Raw genomic sequence first — 25,835 nt, forward strand, 5'->3', positions numbered from 1 at the left:
GCTGCTTCATGTTCTCACTTTAAAACTCCAAAGAATGTAGATCCTTTTGATTTACAGTAAGACATCAGCAGAAAAGATCACTAGAAATTGGAGGACAATTTGAGATTTGCAACGATTTGAAAGTCTTTAATTCTATCCGCTTTGTTTCCACAGGGATGCTGGAACCTCCACTGATGCTGGGCGGGGGGGGGGGGGGAGGGTAATTCACGCTGGACAGGGTCACGCAAACACACACAGATTCAAACATAGAGTTGTGTATCTTTTCCTCTCATATGATTTTATACACATCTTCATAAATGCTCCACGAATCTATACATAAACGATTCAGCCAGCCTAAACATATATAATCTATATAATTGTTATTCATTTGGCATTTAAAACTATAAATAATACAGAAACATTGTATTTTTCGTACTGCTACTTTTTGAAGTTAAATGTCTTTGATATAACAGGTAAAAACTTTAAAACCTGCATGTTTTCTTCTTAACAAAGGAAGTCATACTAATTTATTCAGATATTGTTTGAAATAAAAAGGTTATCACATGTTTAGTGAACACGACACTCGTCCCTCACTGTGGTTCAGCTTCAGACAACTGCAACTGACCCGACTTGGTGATTGGACGTCTTTCTGTTTGCCTCACATGTACAGAAAAAAGGCAAAGACAGCAGAGGAGGAGAAAGAGAAAACGTTTTTAAATCTTTTGTATCCGTGTTTTCCAGCTGATGATGCTGTTAGTCCCAGTGCTTAAATTAATTTGTCACAAAATTCCAAAAAGATGTTTATTAATGGGCATTTTAGTAACTCAGTTCAGTCCGGATCATTGTACTACTATTGTCTTAACTGAGTAATAGCAGCACATTTCAGCGACTAACAAAGGTCACAAGGTCGATGGAGTCTACCTAGCTACTGAGGGCGAAGGCGGGTTTCACCCTGGACGGTTTGCTGGTTCATCACACTACAGATTCCAGTGAGAAAACTATAAACATCTTAAACATAGATAAAAAAAAAAATAGCGTTAGAAATTTAAATCTGGACCTGCTGGATTTTTGCAATGGTGAATGCTTGTTAAATTTATTTATATTTATGACTATTTATACTGGTTTTTAACAAATGCAACCCTCTTATTCAATGTGTTTCATTATTAATGACATATTTCCTTTTTATTTAGCTGAAAATCAATCAGTTATAATTTATTGATTTATTTTTTATTTTTTATTTTTTTTAATAATTTATTGATTTCAATTATTGGCCAATGAACTTTTTGTCCATTTTTCTAGTCATGAATTTTGTTTTAATGAATGACTGATCTCTTTTGAAATTTTCTTGTACATGTGACGATGACAAACATAGTGAGTGTCTTCAAACTCTGTCTGAAAAAACATACATTATGACAAAAAGAGGAAAAATGTTCAACAAAAGTGGAGATCAGATTTGAAGAACAGTTTGTATTTTTTGGCACTTAGTGAACAGATGTAAACATGAAAAATGTTTTCTAGGAGGATCAGGACCGTCTCAACACTTTCACGAGACGTTCAAAGTCACAAATCCGCAAAAGAGCCGTAAAACTGAGCGCTGGAGATTTACTCCAACTACAAACCTCCAGATAATCCAGGAGAGTCTGGTGTCTGCGTTGAAGCGGATGGTTTGGGTGTGGTGTCGACTACACCCTGTCAGTCTGTCACTCACTGGTGTCAGGAATGTCATTTTCATTCCTGTGACAGACTCACTGGATTCCTGTCATTGCGGAAAAGCAGGGTGGATCTGTGGGGCGCCACCTTTGTTTACATCCACTTTTTTATATGTCATAAAGTTTTACAAGAGTATTGGATTTGGCTGGTGTTCCTTCAGCATTTCTGGGTATTTATACCAAATGGTCTTGCAACCACATTTTACTGAAACTTTCTAGACAGTTGTGAAAGAAATTGTTTTATTATTATAATTGTTTAAATGTATTTGGTTAAATGTATTTTAAATGTTAACTCAGATTGACATTTTTACCTTTTTAGAAACATCTTTGTGTGTTTGTTCATCTGCTTCTCATCCCAAATTAGGCTGAGGGGGTTTTACTGCACACTGTCCTTAGCTGATAAGGAAAACTGTTTGAATTAAGAATCCTGCCAAATGGTTCATTATACGACCCCCCCATAATGAACTTTTGTCTTTGTTCGAAAAACTTAACCTCCTACTTGAATTCTTCCTAAAAGGAGCACTGGGAGAAGCAGACCTTTGAGAAGAGAAGCGTGGCGGACCTCTTCCATCACACTTGCTTTTCTGCCTTGTGCATACGTAACTTTGATTCTTCTTGTGTTTTTCTTTAAGGTCTAGATGCATTTATCTGACAACAGTACTTCACCACATTAAGACTCAAACTAAACATCATTACTGTTATTGTACTGTATTCATCTAACTTACTTAGGATCCACCAGGGCGTGTACCTCGTCTCTGCTCCTGCTCCCACACCTGGCTGTGGATCCTGTCTCCGGCTCGACTCGCGCCCCCGGCCGTCCCCCCAACTCCATCTGGATGAAGCTCGTCTGCTGGACTTTAAATGTGTAGTTGTAGAGTTAGATGAGTTAATTCTTCTCTAAGAGTTCTGGTTAATCGCCTGTGTGTCCTGGGGGAGGATCCCTCCCCTGAGATTTCTTAGTTAATTCCAGAATCCGTTTTTTTAAGGAGTTTTTCCTTTCAGAGAAGGGGGGGGGTGTCCAGCTTAGTTTAGTCAGTTTAGTATTATCCTATTAAATTCTATGTATTCATGATCCTTTTTGATTTTATGTTTTACTTTTTCAATTATGAAGCCCATCGGGACGACTGTTGTTGTGAATTTGGGCTCTACAGATAAAATTGAATTGAACTTCTTTTACTTACTCATTGTTGGTTGAGTAAGTAATGAAGTTATGAAAAAAGCTGGTTGGTTGGTAATAAAATCACCAGCTGTTTATCACACTTTGGAAAATACTTCATAAACTTTTTTTATATGTATTTTACATCGTTTACACACAATTATTACATACGCATTTGTGCGTGATTTTTGCGAGATCCATACACAAGTGTGTGTTTCCCCGACCTGGTATTCCATGTTTATCAGACTTTTAAAGCATGAACCACTGATGTATAACTCTTATATCGCGTATACGACGCAAATGTTAAAATTACATAAGTGACGCAAAATCACTAATGAATGTAAACTAAACAGCACAATAATCACACGGTTCATGTTCTACGTTGATTTATGAGGTCTTTGCTTGGTGCATTCGTACCTTTTTTCCTTGATTTTAAGGTGGTTCATTCCTAATACATCTGTAAAAATTTCATGTTAAGACCACGTTTCTCACTTTTCCCTCGTAGATTTACGTATGATCAATTTTCCTCCTTTTTTAAAATTTACGTTGCGGCTGTGTGACACAGGTTTTGCAGAATCGGATGTTGCACTCAAAATTATCACATTAACATTTTGATGTTTATTATTCTATTTTATATTCATGAAACTAATCTAAGTGGTATTTTTAAATGCTTTTAAGAAAAAGCTCAAAGCATAAGAGACTGCAACAATAATGTGCAGCTGTTTTTCATGATTAGTGTGGTTTTAATGATGTTTGTTCACTTGTATTTTTTGTATTAAAGTGTGCTGCCTCTTGGCCAGGACTCCCTTGGAAAAGATATTTTTAATCTAAGTGGGACTTTCCTGGTTAAATAAAAGTTAAATGAAAACTGTGGTGAGGTTTTAATAAACTATTTTACTTTCTTACAACTCAGATTAGTGCAACATTAGAGCAAATGATTCAGATGGGTGGGCCTACAGGTAGACCTAAAATTCCTTTTATGTCCCGCCCACTGACTGTATGCAAGAACTGGAGCGACCAAGTATGTCATCCATTGATACTTCCAGCTCCAACCAAAGGAAGTCTAGAAGCAGACGTCATCAGTAAGCTGTGATTGGTCCAAGACCGTCTTAATGTTTCCATGGCAACCACTTTCACCAATCAGGGTTGAGCTTGTTGGAAGACCACACCCCTACCTAACAATGTTAACGTTGGACGAGCCGACTCCTCCTACTTTTAGTGAGTCATCTGTTTATAACTTAACCTATGGAAAACATATAGAATAAAAAATGAGGATTATCAAGAGTATGTAAAAAAAAAAAAAACTTATAACCACCAGGTACTTCCTGTTTGGAACACCAAAGAGGCGGAGTCACTGTCCCACTTTAGGTTTTCTTCCCTGTTCATATGATCAGTCCAGTGTGTTTACATCCATGATTTAAACACATTTTAACACACGTGAAAGTCTCTGAACTCTGATCAAACTAAATGATATTTAAAAAAAAGGGCTTTAAAACAAAATTAGTCTTTCATTCAAGACGCACTAGCTTGAACTTCATGGAACAAAAGAGAAACAAACAAAAGGAAGATCAAATTATTGTTGAACTTTATAATTTTTCAGCTCTTATGAATCATATTTTGTAGACAAAAATAATCCAAACGAGGCTTATTTACACTTTTTCATTTTTACACAGATCTAACAAACCTGAAACCGACAGACTGTTTCTAATGAGAAGTTTGAAGTTGTTTGAGCAACTAAATGAAAGGAGTCATCCTGTTATTAATATACACTCTTCAGACAATAAAATGATAGTCAAGTCCAGGTGGAAACAGAGAAAAAAAATGCAGAACATCAATGAAAACTGGAATAATTGTTTGGACAACGAATGAACGATGATTGTGAACTTATGACCAGCCTCCATCGTCTCTGCTGATCTTATAAGCTTCTGCTCAACCAGACTAATTGAATTTAATCAAAAAGTTGTAAACTTTTATTTTTATGCATCTAGTTTTGTGCTATGTAACTTCTCTTTACAGCGTTCCACAGTTAACTTAATTGGCCAAAAACAGTTTTTGTGAGGATAAATTGGCATATTTTTAAATATAGAATAATATGAGTGTCATATTTTTATTGTTTCAGTTAAGCTTTAATTGTTGGGGCTTTTATTGTGAAACGTTTAACACTGTTTTTGGTTACTGTCAAAATAAAGCAAACTATGGTCCCTGCAGTGCCTGCTGCTACGGACCATAAACATCCAAAAGTTTGAGAAAACCCAACATGTTCTTTCCAAAGTCAATTTTAACGAGCAGAATTTTTTCTCAACTGATTCTCTGAATTTTCTCGGATCAGGAGAAACGTTCTTGGGATACTGATTGTTGTACTGTTTGTGTTTTTTTACATAAAAATAGAAACATTTACCAAAAGAGAAACTTCTTCATCAACAGTAGGAAAAGCAAATGAAGGATTTTTATAAATCAGAAATGTTTTGGTCAGATCACAGCTAAACGGGTGAAATGGAGAAAACTTCTGAAAAGTGAGACTCTAAACTATTAAACTAAACACTTTCCATCTGTTTCCTGGAGGGAAGAACAAATAAATGGATTCCTAACCCAAACTGAGTGTAACTGGTTCAGTCCGCCTCACTGCTCCGTCTTCTCCTGAGCCGTTCCGGTCACCAGCAGGAGGTTGCAGGCCATGAACTGGTTGTTGAGCACGTTGTTGGTGTTTCCGCTGTAGAGCCCCACCAGTTCGCTGGAGGAGCCGTCGGCCGGCGTCCCGCTGTGCGAGCTGCGGATGTCCCACACCCGGACGGAGTTGTCCATGGAGGAGGAAGCCACCAGGCTGCTGTCCGGGCTGAAGGACAGGCTGGTGACGCTGTCCGTGTGTCCGCGCAGGTCTTTGAACAGAGTCCCCGACGCCAAGTCCCACAGCTTCACGCGCTGGTCTTCGCCGGCGGACGCCAGGTACTTCCCATTGGGGGAGAACGCCAGCGACAGCACAGGGCCGCGGTGGCCGGTGAACAGGCGCACGGACGCCCCCTGCTGGGTGCTCCACAGCCGGACCGTCTTGTCCGTGGAGCCCGTGGCCAGGTAGTTGGAGTTTGGGTGGAATTTAATGCAGTCCACGTCAGAGAGGTGCCCGGCGTAGATCCGCAGAGGGTACGTGCGAGAAAACGTCCACAGGCGTGCGGTGCGGTCCTGAGAGCAGCTGCCAAAGTAAAGGCTGCAGGGGCTCACGTCCACGTCCCACACCGGGTAGGCGTGGCCCTGGTACAGTACGGTGTTGGTGAAGCTGCCCAGGTCCCAGTATCGGATGGTGGTGTCCTCGGAGCACGAGAGCAGGCCGGAGCTGTCGGTCAGGAAGGCGGTCCGGTACACTGGACCGCTGTGACCCCTCAGCGTCTTTATCTCACTTCCACAGCCGTTTTCGTCATCCCTCTGGAGACAAACACAAGACAGACTGCTGCTTTACCCAGAAATAGGCCTGCACAATATGCCGAAAATTTATCGTTATCGCGACATTAAGCTGTGCAATATGCATACCGCAAAAGACGGCGAAAATCGCAATAAATGGTTACCTTTAAATGTGCTAAAACAATCTCATGGTAGCTTGAAATATTGAACAAATGAAATAAATCCCTTTATGCATTTAACCAATCGGAAGGACCCGTTTACGTTGTTGATCAATCAGATGAGCCCTTTTATGTTTGATGTTTGCCCCCCCTATGTCGACGAGGGGGGCAACTCCTAAGTTGGAGTATAATTTTTTAACAGTTGCAGTGAAATGGAAATGATGTTTTTGGTTATTTTGCTGTTTGTTTATATACCGCGAATTTTATCGTTATCGCAATATTAATCACCAATATCGCATATCGCGAGTTTTCCTCATATCGTGCAGCCCTACCCACAAACCATCATTACTTACATGAAGTACGAAGTAAATATTGTTTAAATAAACTCATTTTTATTGTTTACCTTTCTAAACTCTTAGATTCGTTGGTTTAAGTGTTTTTAAAAATATTTTTTCTCTCCCAGTGAGACTTCTCTGTCCTGCAGTGTTTTTTTGTTTTAAACCTACATGCACTAAGAGACGTTCAACACATTAAGGCTATTTTATTATGAAAATAGAAATATGTTTAGGTATCTTTTTAGCTCTTAAAAGTAAAATTGTGACTAAGTATTTGCAATGGGCAAAAATCTGTCATTTAAATAACTAAACATTTATGTTTGACTGAAAAACAATGTATTAAAAAATAATATAATCACAAAAGAAAATAAATGGCAAATTATTCCGAGTATTATTATAATTTCCTTTTCTATAGTTTTACAAATTATCACCAAAAGCCAGATTATATTTTACTAGAAGGATTTATTTACCTTATTAAACTAAACACAAGATTCTCTTTCTTTTTGCCCACTTTATACCAAAAAAAAGAGTGAATGGTATGCTTCAAACCTATGACAAACTTCATTGTCTCCATTTTCTGTAAATTCAGTCATACTAAAAATATAAACATGACAGTGCAGTACAGGTAGAGCTGAGTTTGTAACAGAAACATTAAATTTTAGTCCCAAAACCAGCAATGTGGTTCCTTCAACTAATGCTGAGAAAAATTGAGTTTTTCTTTCCGCTTTCAAAATAAAAGCTGACCTCCCCTCTTTTGCATGAAAGACTGCACTGAGCATTGTTTACCACCAGCTGGTTGAAATAAGAATTAATGTCTTCTAGCAGCAGCAATTACATTTGAAGTATTTAGGATCTAGACTTAAGGACTATAAAACGGCTGCAAAAAGGAAAGAATTGGACTAAATAGAAACATTTTTGTGCTCTTAGTTCTCCTTGATGTACGGATGATCCGACATGACAAAGAACAAGGAAAGCTTAACTCACGTCCTCCTCCAGCACGTCACATGCCAGGTGGATGCGCGACACGTCCACCTGATGCGGCGTGGCCTTCAGCTTCCTCGCTCTGAGGCTCCACAGTTTGACGGCGGAGTGATCAAAGCCCGCGGACAGCAGCCGGCTGTCCGGCGACACCTCTGCTGTGTTCAGCATCTGCTCCGTGTGGTGGAAGGCGTAGAAACAGATGGTGGTGAGAGTGGGCGGGCCTTCGCGGACTTTCTTGATGCAGTCCTGCAGAGCCTCCAAGGCCGCTTCGCTCTGTGGGATCCCCACAGGGACCTCCACCCCGTCTGCAGCCTCTCCTCCATCCACCCCCGCCCACGATGTGGTGGAGTTTGGCGCCGTAGCTGAGCCCCCAGCTGCTCCATAAAGCTGATAGTCTGTGCGTCTCAATGCTGCCACATCCACCTGCAGGTGTGTGCTAAACACCCTGCAGAGGGCGCTGTTGTCCTCGCTCTGCAGGTAGCGCAGCAGGTAGTTGTAGGCCGGCTCTGTCAGGTGAACAGTATACTTGTGCTCCAGGAAAGCTCGGAGTTTGGGGTTGGCTGCAACGTCCTGAGCAGTGAGAACATGGCGGAGCTGCTCGATGACGGCGCGCTGCTCGCCGTCCTGAAGAAAGGCTTCATGGAATCGAGTGTAAAACCCGTCTACCGCCCCCTTCAGGCCACACCGCACCATATCCAAGTGGAGGTAAACAAAGAGCGGATAGAGGATGCCGCTCACCTCCCGAGCCCAAGATATTTCTGTTTCTGTAGAAGGGAGACAACTTTGTCAGGACATTTTTTTCAAAAACTAAACTTTCTGTGATCTGATTTTTTTGTGTCTGTTTATTTTCCTTTTTCAGTGGTTCTACATTTATGAGGCAAGGCCTGCTGTTTGGATCATGCCCTTTGAAAAACGTAACTATTTTATGCCAAACGGCCTTTTTAGTCATCAACTCCTGTGTGTTTTTTGTTGAATTCGATAATTGAAGTTTTAATAAGCAAATATTTAAACAATTTAACAATGTTTTCATGAAACAAACAGGGGTCTCAGTGGCTGTGAGAAATGTTTCCTATTAGAAAAAGCACCTTCACCTCACGCGTGTGAGAAATTGTAACCCAGCGAGACACTTTAGAGACCTCATGTCAGCTTTTGTCAGTATTTGCAGCACCGCACACATCTTCAACTTATCAGTTTGTAACTGTCAATTTTCTCACACAGTCTCGTCAGCGAAATAATAATAACTTAGTAATGGAACTCTATCAAGAACTGCTTTGCTGTGGAAGCTGAAGACCCACCAATCAACACAACGGTGGTAGACATCAGACCCAATCATCACAGACATCAACAACACACACTAACAAATAGCTTTGGAAAGTTTTTTTAAAGCGTAAATTTTTATATTTTTAGGCGTCAATATCCTAATTTTGTAAACCAGACATTTTATCTGTGACTAAATTACCCTTAAAAATAAAGCTCTGAACTTGTAAATAAACCTATTGTCTGTATAAGCAGCAGGACTATTTTTGACGTCCGGCATTAAGACACCAGAAAATTACTTTTTAATTATGTTTGAATCCTGAAAATCTCTGGACTGACAGTGGAAAAACTCCACACATGCATACCTGATAGAAAGGAGTGCAGCCTAGAGAACTGCGCCTCATACTGCTGTGGGTCAGACTGGCAGGGAGCTGCAGAGACCACGTTCCCACAGCCAGACTCTGTTTTCACTGCTTACAGATCAGACAGAGAACAGAAAGACAGTCAAGGATCCGTTTCAATGTTTCACACAACTCCAGCTGCACCAGGGCAGAAAGCTCACCTGTCAGGCTGGCAGCCATCTCCTCTGGAGACTGAGACAGTTTGGCTCCTTTCAAAGAGCCGTCGGTGTCCACATACTGCCGCCTCTTCAGGTACTGGGTCACAGCGTACTGGATCTGCTCAGTCCGGACCCTCTTCATGGCCTGAAAAGTCCACAAACAACTTTTGGGATATTTGTTTTAATCCAGTCAATTATAAAATGATGAGGGACTTGAGAGTCAGTTTTTGTGGAAGATGATGTTTATTTACAGCAGCAAAGCCCCCAACAGTTCCAGTGGCTAAATATTTACCAAATCAATATTTAAATTCGTGAGAACTGACTGAAAATTCTGATCTTGGTTTTAAAAAATCGGAAGCATAAAGACTAAATAATCCGGTGGTTACTCTGGAGGATTGCACTAAAAAACTGAGCTAGCCGGTCAATTTAGCATTAGCCAGTAGGTGGCTCTTAATAGTGACGGGCTTTTTCGTCACTAACAGCTAAAAATGCTACTCACTGCATATCTTTTTGTCCCGTTCCGTGAGCAGATAATTCTTTAACGATGGTCCGGTGTTCCCGTTTGCCGTTGGTCCGCCAAAACTACGCCGCTGAATTACAGTGGCGCCCCATCGTGGATACCCGCCTATCTTCTCCCCGTTCTTGCATCCGAAATGCTAAACTAGCTAGCCGCTATGTATCTTCGCTCCATTGCTTCTGCCTGGCGGTGACAAACTAATAAATCGAAGATACATGGATCTTGTTTCTAAATTCTTGTTTTTAAAGTCAACCTTCTACAAAGGTTACTATTATATGATTCCCTTTAACTTCAGGCTCTGATTTGCAACAATCTTGTTCTCTACCTTTAATTAAAATATATATAAATATATATATATTTTTTTTTTGTGGTTTCAGAATATACATATGTGGGCAAAATACTTTTTAACCAATAAAGTGAAAGAAATCTCATTCAAACTAATCCATAAATTCTATCCAACCAAACTATATCTGCAAAGGTTCAAAGAAGATATTGATGTTGCCTGCTCTTTTTGTCAAGAACACCCTGAAGATGCTGTACATTTATTTTGGTCATGTCCCTTCTCCACTACTTCTTGGTCTAAAGTTTGTCATTTCATTTCCGCCCACATTGACCCAGACTTTCGCCTGTACTTAGAAAATGTTATGTTTGGCATCACCCACTGTCCATCTCATAAAAAAGAACAGTTGTACTTCATTAACCTTTTGTTGTTTTTATGCAAATGGCACATTCATAAGTCAAAATTTACGAATCATACCCCTCATTTCTCAATCTTTATCAATGAGTTCAAACAATACATTAAGACAATAAGAAACTCTGATAATAAGAACGCCATCAAAACATTAGATCTGTGTGTTAATTTCAATATATATGCATAAAATGTATTAACCCCCTGGCTTGTTCCTTCGTTGTTGTTGTTCACTGTTTAACATTGTTTTGTATTGAATTTTTACATTCAATAAAGTTTGAAAAAAAATACATATGTGGGCGGGACTATAATGACGTATTATTCACGCGACTGTACCGCGCGGTGTTTGGTTCGAGGGATTCAGTTTCTGTTTTTTGCTCTTTTATCGCGTTAATAGCTTTGGAGACAAACTAGTAATACAGTTTCGGAGCTTTTGGGCTGTCAGGGGGGCACAAAGTATGTTTAGCCCCAGAACTGTTCCAGGTTCCGGTCGCCGGCCGCAGGGCCGAACCCCCGGGAGGAAGAGCCTCTCTGGGCCGGCCAACAGCCTGCTGTTCTCCCCGCGCAGGACGCCTCTGTCGGCGAGGTGAGTGGACTGTCCGAAGAAACGGCATTCTGCTTGAAACCCGGCTTTTGATTTTACATTTCATATAGTAATTTAGTTCAATTGACCCGGATTCAAACACTTAAACACAGTTTACTGCTACAGAGGAGACGCACAGGTGGGGGGAAATTCACAATTTGACATTTCTGACTCATTAAGTTCGTTATTTCAGATATTTCAGTCACTGGGCATCAAAACTTTAGATTCCATCAGAGGATTTATGCTTGTTCTTTTTCTTTTGTCACCCCCGAAATGTGTGTTTTTTCTGATTTTAAATGAATGGAAAACATGTCAGAATTATTCAAGACTTTTAGCAAATGTTTCTTTTAAAAGATTTCCCAAAAGTTTTTATATTTAAGCAGATTAATGGCTGGGTTAAAAAATATATATATATTAAGTCAAAACACTTTTTGTCAATTTTCTAATCCATGAATTGTTTTGTAAAATGTAGAAATGCCTTACATTTTTGAAAATAAGACTTATTGTGGTTTAGAAACATTAAATTATGTGCAAAATGTTTTTGTAACGAAAGAAATAGTTTTAAAAATGACACCTTGGAATCTGAACTGTAATAACATTATTATTCTTTTTTGATTTGCTTTAAAATTTAATTGACTTTTGGATTTTAGCATCCTTTTACATTTTTGATATTTCACTTTTACTGATATTTTAAATGGTCCTCATGATTTTTATGTAATATGGAAAAGAAAGCCTTATTTGTCATTATATGTGAAATTTATTGAAATTCAACTACATCTGTTAAATATTTTATAATCAAGTTGTTGTTTTTTAAATAACTTTAAAACATCTCACCCTAACCAGGTACTAAATATTTTCCTTTTTGTTTTTTTTTTGTTTCATTGTTTGTTTTTTGTTATTAATTAGTTTTTAATTTTTCAAACAGAAATGTATTCAACTAATTTAGCTGTTAGTTTTATTCAGCTTTTTTGTGATCAGTTTTTCTATCCGTGTTCTTTGAGTGATAAATAGTTTTTTGTGCTGTAACCCTCAGACTGAGGAATTACGCGTCTATTCGATCAGGAAATGTATTTTTTTTTCTATACTTTCATTTTGGTCTTCATGCAAGACCACAGACTTCTGTGACACATGCGGCGAGCAGAAGGTCCCGCCCAGACTGCTTTGTTTTGATGTGAGGCGTGTTTCTCATGCAGGTCTACTCCCACACGCGTGCAGAGCCACGCAGCCGCAGAAACCATCAACTATGACGTTCAGACATTCGGTTCCTCGCTGCCCGTCAAAGTGATGGAGGCTCTGACCATGGCTGACGGTGAGAGAAGCCTCTTCTCTGCCTGGAGTGGAGGTTTTTTTTGTAATTCAGGGTCATTTTTCTCAGTCTGTTGGTGTTTTCCCCTCCAGCTGATGAGCGCATCTCCGTGAAGGTGAATGAGAGCGGATGGGCCTGGATGGTTTGTGGAGAAAGTCTGATCATATGGAAGATTTGCCAAACCGCCGTCGCAAAGGTGTGACGCACAAACTCGACAACATACTCTGGATGGTTTCAAACCCTTTCTGACTCTGACATGTTGGGTTAAACACTGTTTCCTGCAGTTATCCGTTTGTAAGGAGCTGCAGCTGCCCAGCAGTCAGTACGATTACTCCGCCGACCTCGTGGCCGTGACCTCCGCCGCTCCTCTGGAGACGGCTCTTGTTCAGTCCATCTCTGTCCTGGCGGTGACGGCAGAAGGATCGGCTCGTTTCTGGCCGAGTCTGGCCCATGAGGGAAACTACAAGGAGTCAGATGTGGATCTGGGAGATCTCTGCAACTTTGTTGTTGCCGTCAGAGTAAGAACTCTTTTGTCCTGGTTTGAATCTTTAGCTTCACTCCTGAAACAGACGGATTTTGATGCTCTTTCCTCCACGGCCTGTGCTGCTCTCAGGGTGGAAGCTTCGTTTTGTCGACCGTCAGGAATCAGCTGCTGAGGACGAGTGCCGATTCCTCTGGGAAGCTGCAGCATCGAGCTCTGCAGCAGGGTCAGGGCATGCTGTCCGGCATCGGACGCCGCGTCTCTAGCCTGTTTGGCATCCTGTCCCCGCCAGCCAATGACACTGTGAGCTCCATTAAGAGTCCCTCCATCTTTTTGCAGGAATCCTTGCATGTCTGCCTCACACTGCTGTGTCTGCTCAGCTCCACAGCGTGCTGTGGGTGGAACAAACCAGCTGCCTGTACGCGCTGACCTCCTCCAGCCTGAGCAAGTGGGAGGTGGACGACAGCTCAGAGCGGCACATCTTCAGCTGGGACACCCGCAGAGCTCTGACCGAAAGCATCACCGACTCCATCTGGGTCAGTCAAACCTCCACGCACAGTTCCAGCAGCTGTTATCAGAGCTTCCTAACAGCAATACGTCACGCTGTGCTGCATTGACGCCGAACACGATTCACGTGTCAGATTGGCTGCTTGACGCCTGTGTGGAAGGAGCTACTGTTCAAAGTTTTTAGCCTCGTCGCTTCATGGAAGCATCAACTGAATATCACATTTACTGCAAGACGAGGATGATGCTGAGAGATCAGGTTGATTTATTTTGAAGCGCTCTACAAAATCATCAGTAATCGTGTCTCCATGTCATTTTTCATGAGATCATTCAGAGATTCTAACAGTACGGCGAGCTTCTCCATCTAATGCAGGAGCTGCGTCTTTCAGTGGTGCTTCTGTGTCTCTGTGACCAGTTTGAGGAGTCGCTGCCCCACATTTGTCTGAAGAAGGAAAAATAAGAATTAAATTAGGGGAGCCTCTTATTATTGTTTTGATACAAATATACTAAAAAGCTCATCTTGATCGCCACACTGAAGGACCCCTGATCACGTCTGTAAACGGCAGGTTTGTCGTCTGGCTCTGAGATTTTGAACTCAACCACACGCTGGCATGTTAAATTCTGCAGTTAGACTTCTACATCTGACGATACTAAAAAGCTGCCAGCCAGCATTACCTGTTTTTTTTCCGAAGACGGGCGTGTTTCAGACCAGGTTTAAAAACTCCTAGAACTGAGATCATGACTACATTTCGTCTTCAGGGCTCCGACAGTAACTTCCAGGAGATGAAGGAGGGAGCAAACGTGGACTATCTGGACATGAAGCTCAGCCAGTAAGGATGTTTGTTTGTTGAAAACGTAAAACCTCAAACCCCCCTTTTTCTTTTTCTTTTTTAAAGACGTTTAGAGGGAAATCCAACCTTTGAAGCTTCAGTTATTTCAGAAATCCTGTAAATGTTCTGGAGGAACCGCTGGGATGCGTTCTGCGTTTCTTAATGCAGTCAAAGTCGGTTCCTCCTGGATTTTGGTCAGAGCCTCACTCTTTCCCGTTGTGTTTGCCTTCAGAGCCGGTTTGGTGATCCTAGCTGCCGCCTGGCACCCGGCGGACTCCCCCTGCCTCGTCTACTTCTGCCTCATCACACTGCAGGACGACGGCGCCTCCATCTCTGACCAGTTCAGTGTGGAGGTGACCAAGTACTCCTGTCCTTTCCAGGTAAAGCGTGCAGTTTTTCGTCCACAACCCGTTCTTGTCATCCACACCTGAAGACTTTCTCCCTCTTCCTGAAACCCGACGTCTCCTCAGAGCGAGGCGGCGCTGCAGGCCACCCGCTTCCTGTTGCCGCGCTCTCCTGGCTTCACCGCCTTCTTGTACAACGAGGAGCTGGTGTTCGCCTGCTCCACGGGCACCAACAGGGCCGCCGTACCTGACGAGAAACTCAGCTTCAGCTCTCCAGGTGAAACGATGCCGTCATTTGATGCCTTTGCTCTCAAGGGTTTTAGATTCTAAGGGAACCTAAAATGTTTGCTGGTTAAGATGTTTTTCAATCAAACCGCAAAGATCTGCAGACGTTTCAGCTCCGTCACTTGTCTTTTGAAAATTCCTTATTTTTTTGTTTAAAATCAAAATCTACGTTAGAATTTTTTGTCTTTATTATTCTATAAATGAATTGAAGAGCTTGAGACTAATTTCTGATTTTTGTCTTGTAGCTATATCATATATTAGCTGTCTTGTAGATGATTTAAATTAAATTTTTTCTCTTTCTGGGTTTCCTTTGGGAACATTTTTTCAAATTTTGCTTTAAATATTCACGTTATCATGATCATACTTTTAGCAGCTTCACTTGTCAGGCTTCTGCAGCTCATCTTGTGCTCAGATAGTCTTGTAAAGTCACCTCCTGATGCAGAATTTTGGTGCTACATTTGTTTTAACTACACAAAAACGGCCCCTTCCCCCCTTGGACAGGTGACGGTGTGCGTGGCGGGGGCTGCTGCGCCGACCTGCCGGTGTTTTTCTCCCAGAACAGCGGCCTGTTGGCGGTGGTGGCCAGAGAGAGCGCCTCCATCCTGCCGGAGACCATGGAGGACTCGCTGTGCTCGTCTCTGGCTGCAGCTCCGGAGGTAAGACTTAAAAACGATCAGAGCAGAACCAGAACCTGATCCGATTCACCAGTTCTCCGTTCCTCCCGAGAGCTTGCTTTAGTCAGCCCGGTTCCAGGTCTGTGTGGATTTAGGCCGACTCTTCTTCTCTGCTGGGATGTGCCAGAAGACTGAAATGACCAGAATTTATTTTGTTTTGAAGGTTTCTATCATGGAGACTCCGAGCAAGGCGGAGCTTGTGGCTCAGGATGACAAAACCAAACTGCTGAAGGCCGCCTTCCTGCAGTTCTGTCGGTACGGCGAGTAAAAACTATTGACTGTCTCTGCAAACTGGAGTTAGACTTATTTCCCCAGATTCCTATAACACCTTCAGACGTGTTTCAGGTCAGCATGCTGTAGATCTGAGTAAAAAAAAGATTTATTTCAAAATAAAAGCTGGAGAAAGCTAAGTCTAAACTTTATTTTATGTCAACTGTGTTTATTTTTTTTTTTTTTCAATCTTTAAAATGTCTGAAATTTTCCTGACCTGAGTTCATCGACTTTTATGATGCTTCTGCTTTTACTTAAAAGCTCATGTGTGACTTCATTCATATGGATCCACGCTGGTGCCTCCAGTTAAAACAAACAACTTGAATTTTAGTTTTTAGGTTTTAAATATAAGAAAAACTTAAGGTTTGGCTGAATAAGATGCTAATAATGTTAAAAACTATAACCTAGAATGACCTTTTTTAGTTTTCTGTCCAAAGACCAAAACTAAAGTTGTATTGAGGTTGAGTTCACCATAAATTCATTTATTTTTAACATGCAAATGGCAAAAGTGAAAATAAAAGAATAATTCTTAACAACAGAGTTCAAACAACAATAACAAATAATATTAATATAAATTCGGCTGGAAAGAATTTTAAACTGAAAGTTTAAAGAACTGATAGAAAACATAAAGATTAGCTGAGATCTGCAGGCTGGCTGTGATTTAGAGAGTTTAGTGTCTTTATAGTTTATTTTTTTACAAATCCCCTGACATTTAGATCCACCTCTCCAAAAGAACTAGACTTAACGACAAAGATGGTCTTTTTTCCTTCAGGAACGACCTGGTTGGAGCTCAGACGGTCATAGACGAGCTCTTCCCTGCCGACGGCGATGCAGAGGAGGGGGCGGAGCTGGACGCCATCGTGACTCAGATCAACCTGGAGCTGGTGGACGATTACCCGGCTTCAGACCCCCGCTGGGCCGAGTCCGTCCCAGATGGTGAGGAGAAGACGAGCTGGACCAAAGTGACTTTAGTCCCTGACCACTTCTGAACTTTTCATTTCCCCTCGTTTGTGGTTGTTTCAGAGAGCGCCGGCTTCCCTCTCATGTCTCTGATCATCGTTCACCAACTGGAGGACAAGATGAAAGCTCACGGCTGCTTCATGGACTTCCTGCTGCAGGTAAAGCCTGAAAGATGACGTCATTTCTCATGTTTATATGTCAAAGAAAGGATTCTTCTTAAAGGCCTCATCTTTATGTCATTTAGTGAAAACTTTTTTCTCAAACTACGAAAGATTTCCATATTTCTGTAGCTGTTTCTTTGATAACAATGGCAGACATGGAACTCGGTAGATTTGATCCAGAAATCCACGTCAGAGAAGAAAATGTTTTCTTCCTCCTTTCCGTCCAGGTGGGTCTTCTGGACCGCCTCACCCAGGTGACGGTGCGTTCGAGCCCCATGGCAACGCGTCTGCTGCTGTGCGAGCATGCCGAGAAGCTGATGGCCGCCATGGTCCTGAAGAACCACCACACCAAGCACGGCGAGCTGGTGAACCGGGCCATCAGCGCGGCCCTGCAGAGGAGCGGCACCTCCATCCCGCCCAGCCTCACTCCGGCCGACGTCTTCTTCAGAGAGGTGCCTGCCGCCGCCGCGTCGTCACTGTGAGGTTTGGCGGCGGGGCGGCTCCTTCATTGTTGTGTCGGCGCTTTCCCAGGTGTCTCAGATCTCCTCGGTGTTCGATTGCCTGCTGGAGGAGGAGGAGCGGAGTCTGAAGGAGTACCCGGTTGACTCTGTGCAGTGGGCTGAAGTGGTGCTGATAGTTAACAGCATCATCAAGGTAAACGTGGCGCCAAAGACCAAACGGGTGTTCCGTGCAGCCCGCTGATGCGTGTCTGTGTGCAGGACATGCTGCAGGCTGCGTGTCAGTATAGAAACACCAAGGCTTCCATGTACAGAGCCCCTGAAAGAGCTGCAGTGGAGCCGGAGTACATCCCCTGGACAGGTGAGTCCCTTTCAGTGTTGACCTCGTTTAACCCTGAGGAGCTGACGTTGGAAAAACACTTTTGTTTTTCTCCAGCGTCAGGCGGCATCGGAGGCGTCCGCTCCGTCATTTCCCGCCAGCACAACATCGTCCTGTCCTCGGTGTACCCGCACGCCGACTCCCAGCTGCGCAGCTCCCTCTGTGAGCAGCTGGTGGCGCTGTTGGACATCTACCTGAGCAGCTACGTGGCCCAGCTGACCTCCCTGCAGCAGCCGAGGCCCGCAGGAGCCCAGCAGGAGCGCTACAACAGCCTGGAGATGGAGTACAGCCAGCGCCGCTCCGAGCTGCTCTCCCCGCTGCGTGAGTCTCCGTGGAGGGGCGGCGTCCCGACATCGTGCACGCTCCTGTGAGACCGCCATGTTTTTATCAGACACAGTCAGCAGCTGACAGGATGCTGTGTTGCAGTGGAGCTGGGTCAGTACCAGTGGGTGGCAGCGCTGGCAGAGAAATACTGCGACTTTGACATCCTGGTCCAGATGTGCGAGCAGACCGACAACCAGAACCGCCTGCAGCACTACATGGCCAAGTTTGCAGATCAGGTACCTGAAAGGCGCTAATACTTCATGGTGTCTGATGGGATTTTTTTCTCACGTTTTCCTGATCTGAACCCCTTGAACACCAGAGCTTAAACTCCAGTGTCTATCGACGGCTGTATCTTTTCAAGCGTTTAGTTAATTCTGATTCTCCGCCTCGATTGTGAAGTGGAGAAAAGCGGCGAACGTAACGTGTTGCAAAACAGTGCAAACCGCTTTTCTCCGTTTCAGAATCCGCTGATTCGTGTCGATCACGTTAACAATCAATAAGTTACGATATGTCTCTGAACGTGTTTGACATCGCTGGTGTTTAAGGGAGAAACGTTTATTCAACTCATTTTTTTTGTTTTAGCACCCTCAAAGTATTACTGGTATATCTCTGCTGTTTGAGACCTATGTACATATTTTAAAAGGTTTTTAATGTTTTTCTCTTTGGGTTTACAGCCAAAAAAAAAAAACATGTTAAAATTTGTTAAAGAAAGAAAAAAGAGAATTCAGAATAATAAAAAATGCTTAAGGAAACTCAATAGTAAAAAAATATGTATAAAAAGGAAAGTTGACGAGAAGCTAAATTATCCTGAAAAAAAGCTTCATAAAAATATGCAGAATAATAAAATCTGAAAAGGAAACTAAAACAGAGATGGAACAGAAGGAAAAAGGTGTAGCTAATGTATAGAATAAATACATCCAGATTTAAAAAAGACTGAAATCTACAAATAAATGCCTAATAGGAAGAAAACAAAAGAAATACAAATCTCTTTTAAGCCTATTTATTATTAGATTGTATTTTTAAAATTCTAAATCTCTGTTTTTCTGCTACTCCACCTTTTTTTTAGGGTAATTTATCTTCTTATCAACTTTGGTTCGCAAAAGAGAAACCACATAAAAAAACAGTATTTTGAATTCTGTTTTTTATGCTTTTTATTATCATAAATTAGCATTTTTTTTGCTACAAACTCAAAGCCTCTGAAGCCTTTTTAACCCCTTCATACCTGAATTTATTTCCAGTCATGTAAAACAAATATTCTTCAGTCTGTTTTACATTCAAGGTGATGCTAAATTAGGCGGAGTCCAGGATTAAATGGTATAGAGAGAAACTGTGTGTGAAGAGGTTAAAAGGCCACAGCTAACAGGAGCATCCTTCTCAGCAGTTCCATCATATGGCTTAGTAAAAAAAAACAAATCCAATTTTTAAATTCCTTCTGGAGCTTCAACAGATTATTAATTTATCTGTTGCCATTTTTTGTAATTCTTTGCCAGAACTCAGGCAAAAGTTTCGGGAGCGACTTTGTCTCCTTGTTGCTTGAATGAAAGCTGAGCGTCCAACCGTCAGGACGCTTCATGAATCTTCTTCCTCCTCGTTTTCTTTGCAGAACTTTTCTGACTTTGTGTTTCGGTGGTACATGGAGAAGGGGAAGAGGGGGAAGCTGCTGTCCCAGCCGGCTGCGCAGCACCAGCAGCTGGCCAGCTTCCTGAAGTCCCACCAGCACCTGAGCTGGCTCCACAACGTCCACGTGCACGACTACCAGAGCGTACGCCACGTTTGCCCCCTCACACCCGCAGCTGCACGGCGACAGCAAGCACAGGACACTTTACTTCAGCTCAGCTCAGAATCACAGTTATCAGGAGATTTAGTCTGGAAATAAAGTAATTGGACCCTCTTAGTTAAAAGCACCAGGTCTGTCTTTAAATGAAAGAAGCATTAATTAAAAAACAAGAGTCAGTATCTGTAGAGGAACTTTACATCTGCAGACATTATTTTATGCCCTTATTGCTCCTTTAAGGTCCCACCATTCAAAACACTTTATTCCTGCTTTTTTTCAGTCGTCAATGTAGGATTTAAAATTTTACCTGCAAATAAAGTTTTTTTTATAGCACAAATGAAAAACGAATTAGACGTTTTCCTAATTACGTTGGGAAAGAAAGGGGTAAATATTTATCATTTGTAGGTTATTCCTCCATCCTAAACTGCTTCTACTGCCATGCAGGCCTTCAGGACGCTGTACAGCCAGGCCACCGCGGAGACGCGCTACTTTGTGAAGAAGAAGACGCTGCTGGCGCTCAGTAAGCTGACGGCGCTGGCCTCAGATCTGCCCGACGACCAGATCAACAAACAAGTGGACGGTAAACACAAGCAAACGACAAAAAACTGGATGGATGGATGGATGGATGGATGGATGGATGGATGGATGGATGGATGGTGTTTATGAAGAACATTGAATGTTTGTTTTTCATTATTTTGACTTCAAATAAAAACACAGATTTAAAATTTAATGCACTTAAGGAAGTTTGAACCAATTATTTAACTTAGTCAAGCATTTTCATGAAAGTTGCTTTAGAAAATAAATAAAATTAATTGAATTACATTTAATCTCGAACATCCAGTCAAAACAAATGGCATGAATAGATGATTATTGAGGAATAAAAACAAAATAAATGCACGTCTTCCTTCTTTCAAGATTTAATTGATGTTTGTGCAAAAGGAGGCACCAAAACTTTATTGTCTATTTAATGAACAGACAATAAAGTTTATTTAACGATCATTCATTCGTCTTTTCATCCTTTCTTTCATCTTTTTGTCTTTTATTCTTTCTCTGTAAATGCTTTCTTTCTTTTTTCTTTCTTTGCATCCTTTTTTTTCCATCCTTCCTTCCTGGTAGCTCCACCCTCAGCATCCTTTCCCAGCATCCTCCCTGTTTCTCCTCTCAAACGTCTCCATCTGCTTCCCTGCGCTGATCTCCAGACTATAATCTGTTCCTCTGATGGATCCATTCATGTCCCATTCCTGGTTCCAAAGAGAACCTCAGCATCTTCTGCTCTGCTTCCTGTCCTAAAATAAACAACCAAGAGAAATGACATGATGCTTGGCTCCATTAAAGACATGGCTTAAAGTCCATTCAGAACATCTAGCAGCGGTCCAGCCGGTTCTTGAGGCCCACTTGAATCCACATTTGCTGTGGTTCTTCTGTCTGATCAGAGATCGTGGAGCAGGAGCGCTTCCTGCTCCACCAGGAGACTCTGCCCCGGCAGCTGCTGGAGGAGAAGCAGCAGAACCCGGACACCATGCCTCTGCTCAACGCTCACAGCCTCATCCAGGTGAACACACACACACGGACGCAGCTTGCATTGAAAGGCGGGGCTTCTTCTCACCTGTCGAACGCTTCCTTGGTCTCCCCTGCAGCTGTACATCTGCGACGACAACAGACGAGCCAACGAGTACGACTTCAAGAAGGCTCTGGACCTGCTGCAGTACATGGAAGAGGTCACGTCGGCTTTGATTTAAACTCTTTTTTTATTGCCGTTCTAACGTGGACTCATGAGGATTTGCTGTGTTGCAGGAGGACGCCGTGGACATCGAGGCGTTAAAATGTGAAATCTTTGGCAAAGCTCTCAAGAGGGACGAGTGAGTTCATGTTTTTTTAGAAGTAACTTACAGGAGCGTCGCCGGAAACACTGGCTGTTACCGTTTAGTCACACTTGTCTGTTTCCAGCTGGTCGACTGCAGACGGAAACGATGATCCTCTGGAAGCTGCTAAAGACAGCATCTTCGTCAAGATCCTCCTCAAACTCATGCAGGAAGGTGAGAAAAGCTCATCGGGTCAACACAAAAACAGGAGTATCAATGTCAGCTTGAGATGAACGAAAGGATCCTAAAGCTTTTTGGCTCTGAACTAATAAGGGAAAAAATCCTAATCAGGTTTGATTAGGATGGTTTCAAATCTTAAGGTTTAATATCTAAAATACATAAGAGGACAAAATTTTTGGCACCACTCAGTTAATGAAAGCAAAACTCACAATGGTCACAGAAAAAACTTGAATCTGACAAAAGTGATAATAAACAGAAATTCTATGAAATTTAACCAATGAAGGTCAGAGATTCCTTTTTAACCAGCGGAATTATATACATATAAAACTAAATCATGAAACAGGCCTGGACAAAAAGGATGATACCCCTAGAAGAGACTGAAAATGATGTGAAGGGAACTGTTGAGTCCACTCATTAGCCTCATGGGCGTCTACAGTCTTGTCATCAGTCAGTGGCCTTATATAAAGGGCTACATTAGGGTGGCGTGGCGTGCACCACACTCAACGTGGGAAAGGCCGTCTCAGGACATAAACAAGAAAATCACAGACCAGCATGTGAAAGCAAAAGGCTACATCATTTTCAAGCAGCCTTATGTTCCTGTGACTACAGTTGAAGCTATTATTCAGAAATGTAAGATCCATGGGACTGCAGCCAACTCCCTGGTCAGGGCCAATAGAAGAAAAGTGATGACAAACCAAAGAGAAGGATGATATAAACTGTAACAAAAGAGAGATTAAAGGTGAACCTCAAGCTCCAGGAACATCATCACACCGTCCGTCACGGCTTCAGACAAAGTCCCAGCGCGTCTCTGTGGAGGTTTATGAAGTTCTGTCAAACTAACCTTTCGTTGTTTTTTTCTCAGGTGTTTCTCTGCAGACGTACCTGCCTGACGTCAAGGAGCTGCTGGATCTGGACGAGCTGAGCAGTTTGAAGACCAAACCGTACTTTGAGTTTGTCCTTCGAGCCAATTATGAACATTACCTGCAGGCTCAGATGTGACGGCAGCACAGCTTTGACTTTTCTCTCCCCTGTTTTGAAATGCTCTTTTCTAAATAAACGCGTTTGTATTCCTGCACCTACAGTGACGTTTGTTCTGTTTTCCATAAGTCGCACTTCCTAAAACTCCTCTATTCAATTCCCAGGAAGTCAAAAGTGAAACCTTAAAGCCTTTTTTATCTCTGGACTCTGAAGATCTCCAGACGCTTCGCTGCATCATTCAGGGCTTTCTGCCGTCGGCTGACGTGGAGCAGATCTCGTCTATAAATAAGTCGACTCTGGTGCTCTAGCTGAGATCCTCTGCTGGAAAAGCTGCAGATGATTGAAACTACGGAAAGCAGGTTGGATTAATCATCAATCCTGACAAATGTAATCTGCCTAAGAAGCCTTAATCTAGAAAAAAACAGCTCTGTGCTTCATGCAAGCTGACAAAAATGACAGGAGGAGAGTTTATAATAAAAACTTGAAGTGGTGTTCCTGTTCTTGTTTTCCTCTATTGTTTATATTTAATGAGAAACACTGACATCTTTTTTTGGAGTGATATCATGTATGATCAGTGTATATAATGCAGACTTTTATCATGAAACCTTTTTTTTTAACTTTAGGTTTTTATAAAAGTAGTAGATTGTTTTTAATCTGATCCATTACTTTGTCTTTCTTCATGATTGTTCACATCAAATGATTTGTTCTGGAAACTAAGAAGAGCATCTTTCTCAGATGAAATGATTGTTTTCCTGTAGGTTTGGTTTTAATGAGGCGTTCTAGATCCATGACTTGGTTCTGGTCCCGGTCGGGTTCTGTTTTGGAGCACGCTCAGCGTCTGTGAATCCTGACACCTCTGTGGGCTCCAGAGAACAGTTGGATAAACACTGCAGGCCTTTTAGTCCGTCTGCAGCTGTCTGGAGGTCCTGAGCTGCTTGTTTTAGAAACATGAGTGAGGATTTCTGTCAGCTGCTCTGCAGATATTCAGATTTTAATCAGATTATCAGCTTTTTTGTGACTTTAACTTACTTCCCTCTGCTACTCTGTAGTAGTGTGAAGTTCTTTATTTAGATTAAAGCCTTTTTGTGAACATTTGTCATCATATTTTATCCAATAAACTTTTAATACGAATATATTAATATATTGAGTACAGCTACATTTTTAGCTTTTTTATTTTGTTTTTCATATCTTAGTTTTAATATTCCATAAGTCTTAACAATTCAATATATCAAAATTACTAAAAGTTAAAACTCTAATACAATATAATACAATGCAAATAATTCATGAAGCTAAAAATAAAAGTAATTCCACAAAGCAGAAACTGTTTAAGGACAGAGAATATTTACTGAGAAAGAAAAATGACAACATTTCTATGGACAACCCAAAACGTCTGTGCATTTGTGTCTGTGTGGTGAGGTTGTGAAATAACATGGTTTCAAAATATCAAAAATTAGTAAAAATGTTACACAATAAAAAAATAATCATCACACAAAAAAATGTGGAGACGTATAAATAAGAAAATGAGATTCTTAACGGAAAAATGAACAAACTTCATGATGTTATTTTGATGCGTTTTCCATTTTTCTTATAATTAGTCTTCTTCCCATAAATAATATGTTTAATATGTAAAAGTATAAGATTGGGTGTCGGAATATATACGTTTTTTTTTTTCTTATACTCATTTTTGTGAGCACTTTATCACTTTTTTCATCATGTTTATTAAAAGGGAATCAAATCCAATCAAACTACATTTGTAAACCTAAACAATCAGCAAAAATGTCTGCAAGAACCGTTTGGTCCAAATTCTCATTTATTTTCACATGGAACTGAAAAAAGTGTTTTGTTTTTTCTGTTTTTTTGCTTAAAGTCAGAGTTGTATATTTTCACTGCAAACCCAAAACTGCACTTGTTTCCATTAGATCAAGAACACCAAACTTTTGGGGCAAAAGCTAAACGGCTAATTTGATTTACTGTCTCCTGTTCTGACTTCTATAATAATCTGAGGACTGATAGTGTCTACAAGCTTTTACCTGCTTTTACCTGCTTGCTCAGGTAATGTTTGAAGTTTGTAAACTGTTTTGTAACAAAACTGATTTTTTTCTACCTGTGTTTGTTAGATGTCATCTGAATAAATGCAGCAAATATTTATTTAAATGCACTGTTCATAGCAAGTCAATAAATTAAGAGTATATACTATGCATTGAAACCACTTTACATTCCATTCATAAAGGCTTGATGGCGTTTCTGACCCCCTCATAAACAGGAGAAGGCCTAAAACAATGGAGTCGTTGCAGAAACAGGGATAAGTGAATACTGGAAATTTAGATGGCGCTACTTTGAACACTTAATTTCAAAAATAAAAATGGTAACGTGTTGAGGAAATACATTAAGCAACATATTTGTTTTATTTTTCTATTTTAAATCCCCAAACAAGAGTGATTGTCAGTAAAATATGTTGTGTTGTGAATTCCAATTAAATCTAACATCCATTAAAATACAATGTCCCAGGTAAAACTTAAATGACAGACTTTAAGTTTGAGTGCCATGTAATTGTTAGTTTATTATTTGTTATTTATAGTTTTTTAGACTGACCATTTGTTTTTATTTTTAATGTTTTGTTTGTTTTAATGTAGTCCGTTCCTCTTGTTTTTATCTCTTTATTGACATGTCAAAAGCTTCTGCATTCCCACACATTTTCGACTTTAATTTATTCGGTATTTCACGTAAAATTTACTTTTTCAACGATACAT

General features: G+C 41.2%; 2 protein-coding genes across 3 annotated transcripts; one reads left to right on the top strand and one right to left on the bottom strand.

The window, feature by feature from the left end:
* Positions 1 to 4,412: 4,412 nt before the first annotated feature.
* On the bottom strand, positions 4,413 to 10,211 carry taf5l (TAF5-like RNA polymerase II, p300/CBP-associated factor (PCAF)-associated factor). 2 transcript variants are annotated; one of them, XM_004085049.5, is made up of 5 exons: positions 10,027 to 10,211; positions 9,531 to 9,672; positions 9,334 to 9,438; positions 7,715 to 8,475; positions 4,413 to 6,261 (listed from the first exon to the last, which is right to left on the bottom strand). In XM_004085049.5, the coding sequence occupies exons 2-5, from the start codon at positions 9,667 to 9,669 to the stop codon at positions 5,464 to 5,466; spliced, it is 1,803 nt and encodes a 600-aa protein (XP_004085097.3). In that variant the 5' UTR covers positions 9,670 to 9,672; positions 10,027 to 10,211; the 3' UTR covers positions 4,413 to 5,463. The 2 variants fall into 2 exon arrangements, with proteins under 2 accessions (XP_004085097.3, XP_023813103.1); XM_023957335.2 differs by having other exon boundaries at positions 9,334 to 9,441; positions 10,027 to 10,209.
* Positions 10,212 to 11,043: 832 nt separating this feature from the next.
* nup133 (nucleoporin 133) lies at positions 11,044 to 23,182 on the top strand. The gene is made up of 25 exons (XM_023956223.2): positions 11,044 to 11,318; positions 12,509 to 12,624; positions 12,714 to 12,817; positions 12,906 to 13,139; positions 13,235 to 13,405; positions 13,483 to 13,638; positions 14,366 to 14,436; positions 14,669 to 14,816; positions 14,907 to 15,057; positions 15,567 to 15,721; positions 15,903 to 15,994; positions 16,782 to 16,945; positions 17,033 to 17,127; positions 17,358 to 17,582; positions 17,662 to 17,784; positions 17,850 to 17,949; positions 18,025 to 18,288; positions 18,394 to 18,527; positions 19,895 to 20,053; positions 20,510 to 20,645; positions 21,499 to 21,617; positions 21,703 to 21,783; positions 21,860 to 21,924; positions 22,013 to 22,101; positions 22,970 to 23,182. Exons 1-25 carry the CDS (start codon positions 11,191 to 11,193, stop codon positions 23,104 to 23,106), a joined length of 3,417 nt encoding a protein of 1,138 aa, XP_023811991.1. The 5' UTR covers positions 11,044 to 11,190; the 3' UTR covers positions 23,107 to 23,182.
* The last annotated feature ends 2,653 nt before the right edge of the window (positions 23,183 to 25,835 follow it).

This window comes from Oryzias latipes, chromosome 1 (assembly GCF_053564925.1).
Source record: "Oryzias latipes strain Hd-rR chromosome 1, Olatipes_Hd-rR_3.1".
NCBI classification, from domain to species: Eukaryota; Metazoa; Chordata; class Actinopteri; order Beloniformes; family Adrianichthyidae; genus Oryzias; species Oryzias latipes.